This window comes from Catharus ustulatus, chromosome 3 (genome assembly GCF_009819885.2).
Source record: "Catharus ustulatus isolate bCatUst1 chromosome 3, bCatUst1.pri.v2, whole genome shotgun sequence".
Lineage (NCBI taxonomy): Eukaryota > Metazoa > Chordata > Aves > Passeriformes > Turdidae > Catharus > Catharus ustulatus.
Genome location: NC_046223.1, coordinates 72,925,894 through 72,940,448, shown reverse-complemented (window position 1 = coordinate 72,940,448; position 14,555 = coordinate 72,925,894). Strand labels below are relative to the sequence as shown.

Here is a 14,555-nt window from a genome sequence, read left to right as displayed (position 1 = left end):
TCTTTGAAAAGCTCCCACTGAGGTGAAAGCAGGGCTTTGTTGCTCCCACAGCTGCTCCAGACCCACTGCAGAATTCCACCAATGCTGCTCTGGCTTTGTATACTATGCTACACATCATGGCAGTCCAGTTCTCGCTTCACAAGCAGCAGGAGGAACAAGCTCCAAGAAAAGGGAAGGCTGGACAGACAGACAGAGGTGACATTACAACTTCTCCTAGGTAAGCTATCCCTACCATGCTTTCTCTGACACTGAAAATTACTTCCTTTTTAAAATGGAAACCAAACACAGTTTGTGATGTACATGTTGAGTTTACCTTGCTCAGCTACCTAGTGCTATAAAGCCTTATTTTGAACAAGATTTGAGCCTATATCTCTGAACAGTCTTTGATCAGCTCTAATGCAGTGCCTTTTAATTTATTTTACAATGTAAGGAGAAGGTTTTTTCTTATTCAACATATAATTGCTGTATTTGCACATGCTAAGTATGCTGAAAACAATAAAAGTTAATGAAGAAAAGTACTGGTTGTAATGAATTAGTAATATTGTTAGATTTGTATCTGGAGTTGATTTTTATTGTTGTGGATGGAAGATGATCAATAGGAATATGTAATCAAGTTGTATGTGCTTTTCATCTCTTGAGACTCATCTTGTAAATGAGATGATGAATCTCACAGGCTTTATCCTGGAGAGAAAAAAACCAAAATAATTTAGAATAACTGGATTTCCTCTCACTAAAAGCTATGGGAAAGCTACCAAGGACTGAGAGACAAAATTATATATTTCTTAAAGATTATAAAAGACATCATTGCTCATATTTTGACATACTTTTCCCATTATCTTTCAAACAATTTTGTCAAGAGCATTGTACTCCTTAATGTACTTAGATATTGAATATTTTAGAACCATGCATTTTCTCTACCACTAATTAGCTAAGCTTCCAAAGTACTTGCTACTTGGGATACTGTACCTTTGCTGAAAGCCAGCCTTCCAGAAGATAGAAATAAGAACAGTAAGTCCCAAAGGAAATCATTTTTATGATAAAGAGTCCTAATGTGCCCCAGTAAAGGTGAGGATTGATTGTTATGGCCTATTGTTACTATAATTAGAAGTCAAACACCAATTAGCAGTTCCATTAATAAGATTAATCTCTGCAATATCTGCAGCTGAGACCCAGGGCTTTTGTGCACTAAGCCAGTGTGAATTTAAAGTGCAACAGCTACACTGTACTAAAACTCCCAGGCTCAATACTTACATCACACCTCTGCTTTCTTAGAGTTTTGAGTTCCATACACTACACCACACTACTTACACTATTGGTCTTACTATGTTTTTCTCATTTATTACTTTTCATTTTGTTTAAACATGTTCTACCACAACTTACCAGTCATTGATAGGGATAGATGCAATAGAGCATGAGGTCTCCCAAACTTTGGTTCACAGCCACTCCCTGTGCATTGCACCAGGTCAAGGAAAATTTAATTTAGTTTCCATCACTAGTAAACCCAGAAAAGTAGTAATGAAAAAAAAACTCCAACTTCTTACAAATATGAAAGTACTCTTCACATGATAGAAGTCCATTGTAGAGTTAGGAATCATTTTTTAACTTGAAAATATCAAGGTAAGAAACAGTCAAATCCAATCTCTGAAGTTAACATCCTAGCTCAGAGTACAGAAATTGAAAGAAGAGCAAGATCTGAAATAAGGTGAAGAGTCACACACTTGTGCTCTTTGTATTTTTGTAGGTAAGGAAATAATAATTTGTATAATCTTTCTTTGGTTTTATTTCATTTGTGTTTTACCTTTTACAATAACTCTCAAAGAGAATTTGTCCACAGATATACCTACACTATACAAGGTAAAAAGAAGGCTTTTGTAAAATTTAATAGCAAGCTGGTCAAAGCAACCTCTAAGTGCCATTTATACTCCAGCAAGACAATAAACCCCACCACCTTCACCAAAATTTACTCGTGTTTGCCATGGTTAATTAGCTAGGAGGTTTTGTAATGAATACGTTTTTTCCTTTCTTTCTTTTAAAGGAGGACTATCTAATTTCTTTCCACAGATCCCACAGATAATCAAATATAGATTAATGAGGAGACACATTCCAGTTGGAAAGCATTTAAACAACTATTTAAAATTACAAACATCTTTAAACTTGTCTACAGTAGAAAGAATATGCTTACAAAACTTCACGGGTGAGCTGAGCAAGTAAAGATACAGTTTTACACAATCAAGGACCTCTTTTGCCAGAGACCATTGACCTGATCCTAAAGCAGAAGGCAGCTCTTTCCTACTGTAGCCATCTACTCTGACTGGAGATGTAACAGCCACCTGAGCATTAGAATCTCTCAGCTGTTTGGCTGCATTCACAAGAACAGGACAGAAGCTACTTGCCAATAACTGGAGCTCTCAGGGAATGCAGAGCCAAAGGTGCATATCTTCATGAAGTATTTATTCTGTTTTCACTCAGCGTGGAACACCTCTTACATTTTCCCAATTTCCAGATAAGGTGTGCTCACACCTCATAAGGCTGTTATGCTAAATACATAAAGCAGAGTATTGCCATTTCAGATCCTTCTCATCCATAAAATTGCAGTCCTACAGCAGTCCAGACCACGGGCATAAGTAAAGCCAACCAACCAATGTTCATTTGTGCATATTTTTGCAGACTGCAAGTCTCAAAAGCATACTATAATCAGCATATTACCTCTGAGCTTTTGACTACACTAGTCCATATTTATCTTTGCAGACTGAAGTTGTTTAAGGATCATCATTCACATAAGCTTGGATTCCCTGGAGGCAGCCTGAGTGCTCCTCATGCATAACGCAACAAGCACAGCATCACCTCTGTTATGGCTGCCATGGCATGGGTTTTGGAGAAGAACAGATAGAGCTGCAGATGGTGAGCTGTCACCTGAGAAAAATAGAAGAGATTCCTAGTGTCCCCATTAATACACAGCAATTTGTCCCTAGTACACTGTGGCATATCCCTAAGATAGACAAGACTTTTATGCTTGTGTTCCTTAAAGTAGGCCTTGACAGAGTTGCCATTTCTAATTCTGAAAATCTTGGGATGGAAAGTTCTTTGGATACTTCAACTGTCAAATGACCATAAAGACACCTAACAGGCTAAATTATGCCAACATCAACATAGCCACTTGTGAGCTCCATAGTCATGAATGCACACCAATGACAGCATCAGACACAAAGCTGAGGCTACAGGCCAGGGGAAGAATACTCACTCATCTGTTTAAAACACATCATTATTATCACCTGTTAAGGCAAAGCTTTGTTTTCATGTTGAGCAAGAAGCTGGAAGAAAGCCAGGGACAGAGCTGTGTGTCCTCTGTCCTTACAGTCCTTAGAAACAGACTTACCCTCTGACTTAGGCACACAAAAAGAAACCTAAGGGTGAATGAATCCTCTGGTTAAGATCTGGATTTAAGTTTTAAGTGTTCCTTAGAGTAGGTTAGAACAAGATGACTGTGATATGGCCACAATGACAAAGAGCATGTGAAATCATTCTGTGACCTCTGTTTGTGTGTGTGCACCTCCAAAAAAAGGGTACTCAGGACGACTTAGTATTGGAACATGACAAGCAAAAGACCCACCACCATAGGAAGGTGGGAATCGGCACCTGCTGCCAATTTACTCTTAAACTGGGTTTTTACTGGAAGCAGCATCAATGCTGATTCCAAAATAATTACTGAAAGACTCAGAAAAAGGAATCTATGTTCATGATTCTTGTCACTACAGCATTGCCACCACTCTTCCAAGCAGGTTTTAGTACAGAACTGAAATAGTACTTTCTATGGTCCTACTTCAATATTCCATATTGATTAAAAGGTCTTTGCTTGTCAATGACCATAGGATCCACCCAGCGTGTGAATGCACAGGCAGATTTGACCGAAAAAAGGATTGTTTTAAACCTCTGACAAGCATCCAAGGAAATCAGCAGAGCTGACTCAATGAATGTCAATAGTAGAGGGTATTTTTAAAATCAGCACTAACAGGGGAAAAAAAAGACAAAACAGAGAGAAGAAAATAACTTGTTGTGTTACAGCCAAGGATACTTAGAGCTGAAGAAAAGGCCCAAATTTGCTCTTCGGTGTCACTTGCACTTCAAGCTGCAATACATAGGCTATGTCATTACTCAGTATAAAGCCAAAGAGATCCCTCAGTCCCCAGGCAATAGTGTCTGGCAATGTCAGACTTGAGTAGAAAAAGATACCCCTTTGGGTACTTTGAGAGAGGACCCAAGCCAGTCTTGGTATCTTCAACTGTGAGAATGTAGCACCACCATGAAGCATAATGCTGTCAGTGTTCAGAAACCACATGATCCTGGGGTTTCAATTACAAACCTCACTTCCACCAGCAAAGTAAAATAACAGCAAGCTGCACACTTCACTATCCAAGTGAGTTTTGCTCTGAGAGAAGGCAATGCAGTGTCAGACTAATCACCAGTGAGGAAATGGATCTCAAAGCCCTTATGAAGCTCTAGCCTCCTGTGTCACATCTGAGGTACTCTCTGATACTATTAGCATGATAAATTATCGTTAATTTGATTCTGCCTATACCCAAATGTGAGTTCTGCTTCTTCTTTAGCACAGGAGTAAGGAGTTTCAAGGGAATATGGGATGCACGCTTTATTTGAGTACAGGCAATGACATCAAATCTTACATGATACTGTTTGCATATTCTGTAGTAAGCACTACAATTGATCCTTATATTTGCAATGCTTCTGTAAGCCAAGGAAATATTTTCTTTAATGCTAAGAAACCAGGAGAAAGTTTTAATTTAGGAAATCTGTCCAGCAGATGAAATTGAGCTGTTTATCATGCTGCTACTTCTCTTCATTCTCTTTTGGGATCACTGGTGCTGAGCTGGAAGTAAAGCCAGGTTCTTCTCCCTGCCAATAGGAATAAACTGAGGTTGCTGCCAACACGACAGGGAGGTGGCTGTACAGCGTAAAGCATGCCAGGCAGGCTTTTATAACACTTCCTCCCTTATCTTCAGCATGGCTCATAAGGCAACCAGCAGTTACTATGATACCCTTGCACACAATGACCCCCACGGCCCCAAATTAATGCAGGCAGATCACGACTCTTGCAAATTATGAAGTGCTAAAGCTGAAGGCAATGCTGGCCAGAGGCAGCACCATTTAACTACACTAGCCCTGCTCCTGTAACTACCTAAATTGTAATCCTCATTATTCTGGAAAAGATTGTTCTCTGGTAGCAGGCATCGGTTTTGTTCCATTGTGTACCAGTGAAAAACAGATGCCAGCTAGGAAGCTAAATGATCTATTTCTATACATTTAGGTCAATTGTCCCTTGAATTGACATATCTAGAGAACAAGAGAATAGGATAATTTTTTTTCTATTCCAAATTCAGCTCTCAGTATATTTCTGTTTTAATTTTATTTTTTGTATTGCTTTATTGTGATTTAAGAATATGAAATAGTGAGAAGATGTTATGCAGAACGTGCCAAATTCCAGGATGAAAATGTCCACTGCGGTTTTTTGTGGTTTTTTTAAAGTTAAATGGTTATCACAGTGTTACATCTTCCTGGTTACAGATTGTACATTTAGTGTAGTACCAGGACTGATGTAACCTGGCTATCTACTGCAGGACCAAGTATTTAAATACAGCACAAGAACTGGTTCCAACACAAACACTGGGAAAAGAAAGACTGAGCTGGTGCAGTTGCTGACAAGTACTGGAACAACTTAGCTCATGCTCAGATTTCAGAAATGCAATTAATTAATCACTACTAAGTATCCTAAAATCAAGTGAGCCATATCCCAGCTAATAGTCCACAATATAATGCTCACAGCATGTAAGTATCAGGCAGTGAAGATGCTCATTACTGTGCCAGAAATAATATTTCCAGTAAAACATTATATATAAAGATGAAGTAATTATATGGCATGGCAACAATAAGAGCTGTATAGATTACAGCTGAGCTGAAAATCTGTAAGAATCTATTTCCAAAAAATACTATCCAAAGCTGGAGAGATATAAGAAATAAAGGATTAAGCATATTTTTTCACTTCATATCACTGAGGGAGGGATATACTTTGCCTTTGATATATATGTCCAATATATACAAGTTGTACATAATTATACTGTAACCAAGACAGCAGACAAAAATGCAGTAATGGAAAACAACATCCTTTTGTTCATCTTCAGGAGAGGGCAGTTTGTAAGACATTATTTGTAATACATGTTAAAAATATCACAAAAACCCTCTAAGAGCACAACATTACAAGTTGCCTATTCTCTTAGCTATATACAACAGAGAAATGGAAATCAGAAATTAGAGTCGTATTTAAATAAGTGCAGTTGGAAAAGTACCTGAAATAAGGAACTTCAAAGCCAAAGCCCACAGTAACTTCAGTAGAGGGCAAGTACCAACCATTACGACACAAAATGAAATAGTGCAGTGGCATGTTTGCTTGTATTTACACCATGCTGCAGGACATAAAGTGTCATTGAAAATCCATTTAAATTAACAACTCCACAGTCATCACTTTTTCAGACAGCAATGAACCTTAAGTGAACTTGTGTGGGCATATTCAAAACTGCTTCATTTTTGGCATCCCTTTGTAACTAAACTAGATATTCTAATGGCTATTGACTTGCTCAAACTTAGATTATTAGGCTAGATTTTCAGCTGGTTGAACTGGCATCCTTCCAATGATGTCCATTTACACCAAATGGCTCATTATTAATTCAAGGTCTTATTTGCTCCTTAATGAATACTTCCACTAGTCACCTTCCCAACGGCAGCTTTAAATACTCAAACTTTACCTCCATGGTCAGAATCATCATACTCGAGAACTTAGTTATAAAAAAAATAATGCTTTTTCTCTCCTTTTATGAGGCATGCTTAAGGTAAACTTTTAAAATCATTTACAAAACAAACTAAAATACCTCCTGTGCCATAATTAACTAACTAGAATTATGCTTTCATGTAGCACCATTTGCATATAAATATAAAAGTTTCACAACCTTAAGGGTACATTATGGATGAAACAAAATAAGAATGGAATTAAACAGTTAAAGGGACAATACAGCTCTCCATAACAAGCCTGCTTTACAGCCTTGTCCTTTTTCTTAATTATTGTTTTTTGTTCCTGTACTAATTAATATATATTTTCCTTCTCTGATATTTTAAGATACTACACCTATTTTAAAATTTTTATTTGTTTGGTCTTTCCAATTCTATGATACTACCTCTGCATTTTGAAACAAATCAGGATGTACACATCTTACTAAGCTTGTATCATCTTCATTTAGTATATACAGAGATCAGAAACACAATTAAAAAAACATACAACAGTTTTGTTTCCTCAACAAAGCAACACACAATTTTTCAAAAGGATTTTAAAAAATTAAAATTTTACAATTTTTCAAAATATGTCATTACTTACTTCAATGGAATAATTCACTATCAAATATACAAAGGTAAGCAACCACTAATTTTCATTACTGCTGTTACTAGTATAAAGAAATTTAGTTTAAAAGCTTCAAAAGTATTTGGGAACTCAGTGGAGCTGAAATATCTCAGTGAGAGTCTACAGAGCCATAATGGTAGGCTCAGTAAATCTGCTGTGACATGTGGGAGGTAAGAACTTTATTCTACACTGCTGCTGCTTGGGAGAACACCCTCCAAACAGGCTATACAAAAACTTCTGTGCTCAGTGAAACCAACTGGTATCCCACAAGGCTAGTATCTCACTGAAATTTCTAGTAAACAGGTGTACCCAAACAACACTGGAGGAAACAAGAATGAAAACACTCTATTTAAAAATATTTTCTAGCATTTATTCGGACTACCTCTTAACATAAACTTTCAACTATCTTGACCCAAATGTTTTCAATTTGGTTGTGCCCAAAATCCACAATTAAGATACAAAATACAAAGAGCAGAAAATGGTTTTCACTGTGGAAAGTTTTTAATAAACCTGATGAACAAAGCTTTGTGATTAGGTAAGTACTGATTTTCCTTCAGAGGTGAACAGGCCAGTTTGATACCACCATCAAATATACCTTAGCATATCATACTACATACCTGGAATAAATTCCACTGACCATGTCGTGCTGGAAAGAGAGTTCTGCTGTGCTGGGTCCAGCAGCTTTGGAAATAAGCAGTACGACCAAACCTCGCATCTGTAAATTGTTTCGGCTATCGTACACAAAACCCCTAAAACAGGAAAAAGAAAAAAAAAAAAGGCATATTTTCACAATCCATGTTCACTGATTGTACCAAAGTGGAAAAAAATACTTAGACCTCAGGAACCATCCATTACGTCTTTAATATTTACGTTAGCAGGGAAATAAGTTGCAATTATGGGTCATGATCTTCTGTCATCCTTTACCTGACATAATGAAATCCTACTATTGCAGAGAAAAGCAAGTATTCAAGATTGAATTAAATCTTGATTATTTTCAAGGAAGAGCATGTCTCTTGCACTTCATGTCATTATAAGAGTATTTCAGAGTAATTCAATGTACTCTACTATAACAGGAACATAAGAGCTTTCAGTTTCTTTTCTGATGTACAAAAAAAGAAAGTCAAAAGAAGCTCCTACTTCATGAGAAGAAAGGCAAAGGAGGAAAGGTACAGCCAAAGTCTATAACCTGCTGACAGGAAACTGTTCCGTGGTTGCGAGCAAAGGGCAGATTACATAAAAAAGGTCTAACTGTAGTAGGAAAATAATGAAAATGCAGAAACTGATGGAATACGTACAATAATAATTTGAGAGAAATGAAGTAGAAATGAGCTGGTTTAAACAAAAAAACTGTTTCAAATGCTACAACTTTAAATTTGGGGTCAGAAAAAAATTGTCCCCAAAATCATATTTGTTGAGAGCAATTCCAAATGACCATTTAGATATAATATCGCCAAAGTTAATTTGTTTTAAAGTGAGTTTAGCTTTTCTTCTTGACTGCAGTATCTCCAGTTGTATTCTTCCTGTCCTTGCTTTCTACTTCCTGCATTCATCAACACAGCTAAATAGCTAGACAAAAGGATAATACACTCCAGATGCTATTAAATTTGTAAACTAATTTCCAATAAATAAGAACCTATATTTCTGATATCATCTAAATATTTGTTAAATAAATCACATGAAGAACTACATCACAAATTCCTAAGTACATTAACTCATTTTATCCCAGAGTATAATTTTAGCCCTAATAACTGAAGGAAGCCAAGACAGAACTGTCTTTACATCAGTTGAAGGAGAAAAAATCTAGGATGTTGATCTTGCAAGTATGTTTCAATAAAGAAAAGAGTGGATGCAATTTAAAGTTTCATTTGGACTTTTGTCATTACGTGTACACTTCACAGTGAAGTGCACCTCCTGTACACTACTTAATGAACACAGACACATATACATGTAGAAGAATCATTTAAATAGCACCTTTCTCTGTGAAAGTTCCTGTGCTACTGCAAATAAAATGATTTCTTCAGTCTTTACATCCTGTTTTACAGTGATGAGGAAACGGTCTGAACTATGCTCAGAGAAGAATGAGCAGGACCATCCACGTAGCTGGTGCTAATCAACTTCTAGGATTGATCTTCACATCCACACTCATACACCCGACTCCAGGCTAATACTCCTCCTTCCAGAGATGCCCAAGCTCCCATTCAGTGCAGCAGCAAGTGCTACAAAAACTACACCCTACAAATGCCATGATCAATGAAGATAAGAGGAGGCCAGTATGGCTTTTTACCACAGCCCACAACACTTTTAGATCTGGTGAGATCTAACTAGCCAAATGAGGCCATGACTTCTGTGCCTTTATAATCTGCCCACATCCTCTTTGCTTCACCTGCAGGCTGGCCCACCCTTCACGGGTCAGTTGTGCCCAGTGAGCCCCATGCTCACAGCAACCCTGACCAGAACAAGCAGGGAGATTCTATATACAGTAATTTCACGAATACAAGCCGCACTGACTATAAGCCGCATCTCCAGGTGTTGGCAAACATTTTGTTTTTTGTCCATAAATAAGCCGCACCTGATTATAAGCCGCTCTGTCGTTCGTAGCGAGGACCCGTGTGCAACAAAGTTGCCAAATACTAACAGAACGGCGGCAGGGCGGGGTTTACTGGCTCGGCTCGGGCTGGGCAGGCTTGGCCCACTCGGGGCTGCCGACGGGGCCAGGCGGCCCAGCTCGGTAGGGCCACTCGGCGGGGCTGCTTGGGGCCGGCCGCCGCTGCCACTGGGCTCGCTCACTCCGGCCTGGCACTGCCCCGTGATGGCAGGCAGGGACGGAGCCCGCCGACACCCGCGGCGGCCAAGGCAGGAGGGGAAGGAGCCTGCCCGTTCCTGCCGTGGCAGGCAGGGACAGGAGCCCCCCGCTTACCCCATGGGCCGTGGGGATGGCAGCACGGAGCCCCCGCCTCCTCCCCGAGCTGTGGGGATGTCAGCACAGAGCCCCCCGCCTCTCCCCTGCCTGAAGGAGGGAGCCCCCCGCTTCCCTCCCCACCCCCGCGCTGCCGGCACCAAGCTGGCCCCACCCGCTGCACAACACAGTAACCAATTTGTAACAATCACCAAATCCTGGGTTTTACTGGCAGGTGCTCAGCTCAGCACCCTGGCTGGCACTTCCGGGGTTGTAAATGTCAGAAAATTATTCACATATTAGCCACTCCTGAGTGTAAGCCGCATTTCCGGTGTGGGAGCAAAATTTTAGTCAAAATGGTGCGGCTTGTATTTGTGAAATTATTGTAACTTCCCAACGCAGACATTCTTTTTTTTTAGTTCAGTCCCTTAGTACATCCCAGCCACTCAAACCCATGAATGACTGCACTACTCAGACCTTTGCTCAAGGGCAGGAGCACTATGGACACGTGACATGCACCTCTATTTTGTTTACTGGGTACACATAGTGAGGGATTTTAAGGAGGAGGGGGACAGCTGCTTGCCTTCAGCATTCTGTGAATTTGTAACCTGCGTATTTCTATTCTTACCAAACACAAATACATAATTTGTTTCTTATCAAGCTCCAATATACACTTAACAGAATTCAGCCAAGGCATTGACATTTAAAACTCTATAGACTTCCAAAGTCACAGCCACAACGAACATTAAACTACCCAGGAAAAAGACAGAAAGTACATATAATGAATATACTTCTCTGACTTGAACTTCACTTGACCACATTACACACAACAACAGAAGTTATACAGATGATGTGACTGAATTAAAACGTATTTCCTCAATACTATTTAAAACTCTATCATTTTTAGAGAAAAGTGGTTTTAGGAAAAACATTGCTTTTTCACATATATATGTGGTAAAACCAGAATGTATTACTAAAGGCAGAGATATCATGAGAACTGAATAACACTTAAAAAAAGTTAGCAAATTACAGTGATACTCTGAACAATCAGAACCGTTTGCTTTTTCATGCCCAGTGCTCTACAGCTTGTCAAGTGACAGGATGTTACAAAAGTAGACATAAAAAGTGTTCATAACAGGATCATAGAGCACTGGACTTTAAATAAACCACTGCCTAGACAGACACTACAAGTGAAGCACTTTTACCTGATTCAGACTAGGTGAGGAAGAGAAGGAAATTACCTGTGTTGAAAATACCCAATCTGTAGCAATAGCAAAAGCAAGCGCTGTGGGCTGTTCAGGGGGTTTGCAACACCACTAGCAATGAATATCTTACATTCTTAGCAGGAAATTTTTAATGAAAAGAGCAGCTGTGGGTGGGGGGAAGAACAGAACAGAAAAATCAAGTAATAAGGAGCAATATGTCTATCATTGCTACACCTAATCATACAGCCTCTACGTTACATATGGTTTGGATGTAATTTTAACAGGATTTTCTATGAATTACCAAACCAGTAGTCAAAGTTTAACTCCATTTTCAAAACATGTTGTGTTACTGACATGTAACATATCCACACTAAAGCAAACTGCATTAGACTTGAAACAAATAAAGCCTCCGGTGATCATCCTTTAGACACTAGGAACTACTGCAGCTACTTGACATGGCTTCAGGGGTCACATTCACATTCTGAATTACACTCCCCAGAGATATCCTGCACAAGTAACAGTAACACGAAAGTCTTCCAGATGGTGCAATTAGTCTTGATGGGTATGTGGCAGGAGACAGGTGCCTCCAGGGAAAAAAGTGAACTAAAAGCAACCCAAGTGAAATTGTGCACACAGAAAAAGATACATCAAGCTGACACTCTTTTGGAAAACCTCTGCTGAACAACACAAGTGCATGCATAGGGTACCCAAAAAAAACCCCTCAACCATTAGCACAATTTTGCTTCCTCTTAAGTTTACAGGCTGGGTATCTGCAAATGCCATACTTCATCCTCGGGGGACTGCATACCAGAAAAAGGTAGGGAAGTCAAACACCTCTACGATTCCATTTCAGAATTCAGAATTTGGGGGAGAGGCATTTACTCGAGATATCATCTGCGTGACAGAGTAACCCAGTTGAAAACTGGCAGATTCGCAGTTTTAAATACAGCACAGCATTCACAAAAAAAAAAAAATCCATCCCACAGCAGAGGGGAGACGCACCAGGCTCTGACACATGCGCGGTGTGACAGTGCACACGCACAAGACACTCACACCACCCACGCAGGCAGTGACACTGGCTAATAGCTAATGCACTGCAAATTACACCTCCTACTACCAGGGTCCGTCTGCTGCGCAGAATAAATCAAGCAAACATTTCACTTAGTGCTTTGTGTATTGCTCCACACAAAGCAGCTATTGCAGGGGAATTTCAACCTCTGATAACCACCGGGTTTAACTCCATCGGAAATTTACACTTTTATTAAAATAAAAATCTGCTATTCATTGCAAGTGTCATTTGTGATGAAATATTTAAATACCACAAAGATTTTAAAATCATTTGCATGAGACAAAACTACCTTTCTAGCACATTTTTTCATTATATTAAACTGTGAATTTTAACTAAGAGGAAACATGGCAACTATAACAGCAAGGATGAGCTGGACATAAGGGTAATTTCATGACACCAAAAGGCAGCAAAAACCACCCTGCACAGGTAACTGTAAAGTCAACTGGCTTTGCATGTGGGTATAGCAGAAGAGACCATACTCATGGGTACTAGTGCTAATTCAAATTAAATCATGAAGAACGCAGAACAAATTTCCCAACAAAACTCATGTGATAAGGTATTTTGGGAGGACAAAAAGGGGTTAGATGTTTAGATAAACGTTGTTACCATTTCCCAAACGTTCTGCTCATGACCCAAGTAAGCAGGAGCTGTGGAGTTTTCAGCCTTCTCATCAATTAGCCCACAGGAGCCCCTCCACCCCACCCAGGCATGTTTGGTGGTCACAGGACTGCTGGTAGGGGCTGAAGTGGACAGATCACTGTCCTCCTCATCTCCTCTGCTGACTTTTACCCTTCCTTTCCATGCATTCTGTTGAAGGTGTCCCACTGACAATATCAATTGTTTTATTTCAGGCCATACACAAGCACCCTGTAGTTAACAAGGGAAAGGAAAACAGAGAGGAATTCCACTCCTCTACCTTCCCCTCTTCAGCTGTTGAACAAAAGGAAGGGGAAAAAATTATCTCTTCACACAACTCTAATAGAAAGCAGCTGGGAAAGTCTCTAACACAACCAAAATCAATTACACTGATGAAGAAGATTTATAAGCATAATATAGTGTCCTTGAAAGCCCAGGCTAGTTTTAGGCTAAATTAGAAACTATTCTGAAAAAGAAACCCCTCAATTCAGACTGACAATCCCAGATGTGACAATATAAACAGAGTTTTCAGTCTGTAACATCTCAGGAAAGTACCGTCCGTTTTGCTCAATATAGAGGGGTTATCAGGATGCACTCATAGTTACAGGTGTAGGTACATTTAAAAAATAACACAACTCATTTTTTCGAAATTAATTATAACAGACAATTCTATAGCTATCACTAGAAGTAAGGTATGGAGCTACTTGGCAAGATTCTTGGCTTCCTTATTAGAAATGCAAGAAATACCAGCCTCAGGGCTTTTATCCAATTTGCTTTATTAATGACTTGTCAGAAGTAAATAAGAGAAAACTCTCTGACATACTCATTTTTTAAATGGATGTTAAACCACTGTATTATTGATGTGCATATCTGAGTCATGGAATTCACCATCTGACCGTTTGATCACACTCAAACATACATATATTTAAATACTGAGAGCATTCAAAGTTATACATTTAGAATGTGCTAACAGCAATCTATAGCAACTTCTTTTCACCTGCCACTCAAGTTTCAAGTATTTATTAACTATCCTTCTGCATATCTCTCCAGAACACATTAAAAACCCTGGCCCATTGCAATTTCCACGACCAGACCTGTAAAGGAGAATCAGCCTTGTCATGGCATGGCTTTGAGTATGATTCAGAAAGGGAGAGGAGACAAACTTCCTTCACATGGAGATAACAGAATTTAAAATTTGGATTCAAGTTAAATACACAGCTTACAGAAAATGATAGAAGAGAGGATGCTCTGCAACCCACATGCCATCTCAACTCAAAAGCCCACTAGAGG

General features: G+C 39.2%; 1 protein-coding gene across 2 annotated transcripts in view; it reads right to left on the bottom strand.

Moving 5' to 3' along the window:
• The window catches only part of PDSS2 (decaprenyl diphosphate synthase subunit 2), a 119,711-nt gene that overhangs the window by 62,523 nt on the left and 42,633 nt on the right, over window positions 1-14,555 (bottom strand). For both annotated transcript variants that reach the window (XM_033055914.1, XM_033055915.1), the window contains exon 2: window positions 8,077-8,208. In XM_033055914.1, the coding sequence (XP_032911805.1) occupies window positions 8,077-8,208 (132 nt within the window). The remainder of the gene's footprint in view (window positions 1-8,076; window positions 8,209-14,555) is intronic.